The following is a 3642-nucleotide window of genomic DNA, read 5'->3' as shown; positions in this document are numbered from 1 at the left end:
TTTATCATTGTGGGGAGCAAACCTTCAGCTCACTCAGAAAACCCCATCAAAGAGATGACATATGACCACTCTCAAGAAAAGGCAAACATTGAATATCCTGTCTTACCAAACACTCAATATCTCTCCAGGCCTTCCCACCTGCAAACCCACCTGGAACAAAGAAACAATAAAAACAACAAACAACTAAACAAAAATAAACTAAAAATCCAACAAACAAACGAACAAACAAACAAACCAAAACAAAAACAAAAAACAAATGCATTGATACCTCAGTCAGAGTTGTTATCCTGAAAAAAAAGAAGAGCCAGAGAACCCAGTAGGGACTTTGCTATGGCTACTGATTTTATGTGGAAGGTTATCACATAGAATGGTGATTGCAAGCAGTACATAGATAGATAGATTCCAATCTTAATTACATTGATAAAAACCTATAGTAACTACTTTTTTTCTTGACTTAAATGTGTCTGGATTTTTATTAGGGGAAATACCCAATTCTGCATAAACAGATTGCACAGTATGTTCTCATGAAGGCAATAATGTCATCAGTCGATTATATTTATAAAGAAATATAGAATGAAACTGTGATCAGTGGAGAAATATAGACATTTTATTCTTGCTGAATAACCTCCAACCTATCAGTTTACTCAGTGCACCTTTCATTTCCTTGTTTCTCATGCTGTAGATGATCGGATTCAACATTGGGGACATTATGGAATAAAGAACAGCCACCAAGAGATTCAGATCTGAGGTTGAGTTGGAGGTGGGTTTCAGGAAGGCAAAGAGGCCAGTGAAAAGGAATAAGGAGACCACAACGAGATGAGGGAGGCAGGTGGAGAAGGCTTTATGCCGGCCCTGCTCAGAGGGGATTCTCAGCACTGTTTTGAAGATCTGAAAATATGACACAATTATAAAAGCAAAGCAGATTAAACGTAAAAGCACACAAAGAGAAATAAGAACAACTTCACCAAGGTATGAGTTAGAGCATGCAAGATGGAGGAGCTGGGGAATTTCACAGAAGAACTGATCCACCATGTTGCTTCCACAGAAGGATATCACAAATGTGTTCCCAGTGTGCAATACAGAGTAGAGAATGCCACTGATCCAGGCACTGGCTGCCATTTGGACACAAGCTCTCCTGGTCATCACCATCTCATAGAGCAGTGGTTGACAGATGGCGACGTATCGGTCATACGCCATTATGGTTAGTAACGCAAAATTTGCTGAAGCAAAGAATAAGAAAAAAAAGACTTGGGCGACACATCCAAAATAAGAAATCAATCTGGTGTTCATGAGGGAATTGGCCATGGATTTGGGGATGGTGACAGAGATGTAGCCAAAGTCTAGGATGGACAGATTCATCAGGAAGAAGTACATGGGGTTGTGAAGGTGACGGTCAAGGGCTATGGCTGTGATGATGAGAAGGTTCCCCAGCAGGGATATCAGGTAAAGCACTAGAAACACAATAAAGTGTAAAATCTGCAGTTCCCAAATGTCAAAAAATCCCAGGAGAAGGAATTCAGTCACGGTGGTTTGGTTGGACATTTTCTTCCTCAGTACACTGTGTTATGGCTGTGGAGGGAATGTGAAGGACAATGGTCAGGATTAGAGTGACAGAGAACATAAGAACCTAAGAACGGCAGTACTGGGTCAGACCAAAGGTCCATCTAGCCCAGTATCCTGTCTACCGACAGTGGCCAATGCCAGGTGCCCCAGAGGGAGTGAACCTAACAGGTAATGATCAATTGATCTCTCTCCTGCCATCCATCTCCACCCTCTGACAAACAGAGTCTAGGGTCACCATTCCTTACCCATCGTGGCTAATAGCCATTAATGGACTTAACCTCCATGAATTTATTCAGTTCTCTTTTAAACGCTGTTATAGTCCTAGTCTTCACAACCTCCTCAGGTAAGGAGTTCCACAAGCTGACTGTGCGCTGTGTGAAGAAGAACTTCCTTGTATTTGTTTTAAACCTGCTGCCTATTAATTTCATTTGGTGACCCCTATTTCTTGTATTATGGGAATAAGTAAATAACTTTTCCTTATCTACTTTCTCCACATCTCTCATGATTTTTTATACCTCTATCATATCCCCCCTTATTCTCCTCTTTTCCAAGCTGAAAAGTGCTAGCCTCTTTAATCTCTCCTCATATGGGACCTGTTCCAAACCCCTAATCATTTTAGTTGCCCTTCTCTGAACCTTTTCTAGTACCAGTATATCTTTTTTGAGTTGAGGAGACCACATCTGTACGCAGAATTCAAGATGTGGGTGTACCATCGATTTATATAAGGGCAATAATATATTCTCTGTCTTATTCTCTATCCCCTTTTTAATGATCCCTAACATCCTGTTTGCTTTTTTGACCGCCTCTGCACAGTGCGTGGACATCTTCAGAGTACTATCCACTATGACTCCAAGATCTTTTTCCTGATTTGTTGTAGCTAAATTAGCCCCCATCCTATTGTATGTATAGTTGGAGTTATTTTTTCCAATGTGCATTACTTTACATTTGTCCACATTAAATTTCATTTGCCATTTTGTTGCCCAATCACTTAGTTTTGTGAGATCTTTTTGAAGTTCTTCACAGTCTGCTTTGGTCTTAACTATCTTGATCAGTTTAGTATCATCTGCAAACTTTGCCACCTCACTTTGTACCCCTTTCTCCAGATCATTTATGAATAAGTTGAATAGGAACGGTCCTAGGACTGACCCTTGGGGAACACCACTAGTTACCTCTCTCTATTCTGAGAATTTACCATTAATTCCTATCCTTTGTTCCCTGTCTTTTAACAGGTTCTCAATCCATGAAAGGACCATCCCTTTTATCCCATGACAACTTAATTTACGTAAGAGCCATTGGTGAGGGACGTTGTCAAAGTCTTTCTGGAAATCTAAGTACACTATGTCCACTGGATCCCCCTTGTCCACATGTTTATTGACCCTTTCAAAGAACTCTAATAGATTAGTAAGACACGATTTCTCTTTAGAGAAACCACGTTGACTGTTGCCCAACAATTTATGTTCTTCTATGTGTCTGACAATTTTATTCTTTACTATTGTTTCGACTAATTTTCCCAGTACCAACGTTAGACTTACCGGTCTGTAATTTCCGGGATCACTTCTAGAGCCCTTTTTAAATATCGGTGTTACATTAGCTATCTTCCATTCACTGGGTCCAGAAGCCGATTTAAAGGACAGGTTACAAACCCTAGTTAATAGTTTCGCAATTTCACATTTGAGTTCTTTCAGAACTGTTGGGTGAATGCCATCTGGTCCCGGTGACTTGTTAATGTTAAGTTTATCAATAAATTCCAAAACCACCTCTCGTGACACTTCAATCTGTGACCGTTCCTCAGATTTGTCACCTACAAAAGCCGGCTCAGGTTTGGGAATCTCCCTAACCTCCTCATCCATGAAGACTGAAGCAAAGAATTCGTTTAGTTTCTCCGCACTGACTTTATCGTCTTTAAGCGCTCCTTTTCTATCTCTATCATCGAGGGGACCCACTGGTTGTTTAGCAGGCTTCCTGTTTCTGATGAGTGGCCCTGTTTCTCCTTTTCCTAATATCTCATTATATGAATGTCAAAGGTGCACAGAACTCATCACTTAGAATGACTAGGTGTTGTTAGTGCTCCTTACCTCT

General features: G+C 40.5%; 1 protein-coding gene across 1 annotated transcript; it reads right to left on the bottom strand.

Annotated features, from left to right (window-relative positions):
- Window positions 1-585: 585 nt before the first annotated feature.
- LOC112123011 (olfactory receptor 14I1-like) lies at window positions 586-1542 on the bottom strand. Its single transcript, XM_024221715.2, has one exon. The coding sequence runs from the start codon at window positions 1540-1542 to the stop codon at window positions 586-588; it is 957 nt and encodes a 318-aa protein (XP_024077483.2).
- Between the last annotated feature and the right edge of the window lie 2100 nt (window positions 1543-3642).

The sequence above is a fragment of the Terrapene carolina genome, unplaced genomic scaffold, assembly GCF_002925995.2.
Source record: "Terrapene carolina triunguis isolate 2854851 unplaced genomic scaffold, T_m_triunguis-2.0 Scaffold1001, whole genome shotgun sequence".
Taxonomy (NCBI): Eukaryota; Metazoa; Chordata; order Testudines; family Emydidae; genus Terrapene; species Terrapene triunguis.
The sequence above is the reverse complement of the archived record's forward strand: the minus strand, read 5'-3'. Positions and strand labels throughout refer to the sequence as shown.

What these genes read in the sequence shown, in the direction of transcription:
- LOC112123011 (XM_024221715.2), bottom strand. Translation starts at nt 1,542, where the DNA reads ATGTCCAACCAAACCACCGTGACTGAATTCCTTCTCCTGGGATTTTTT.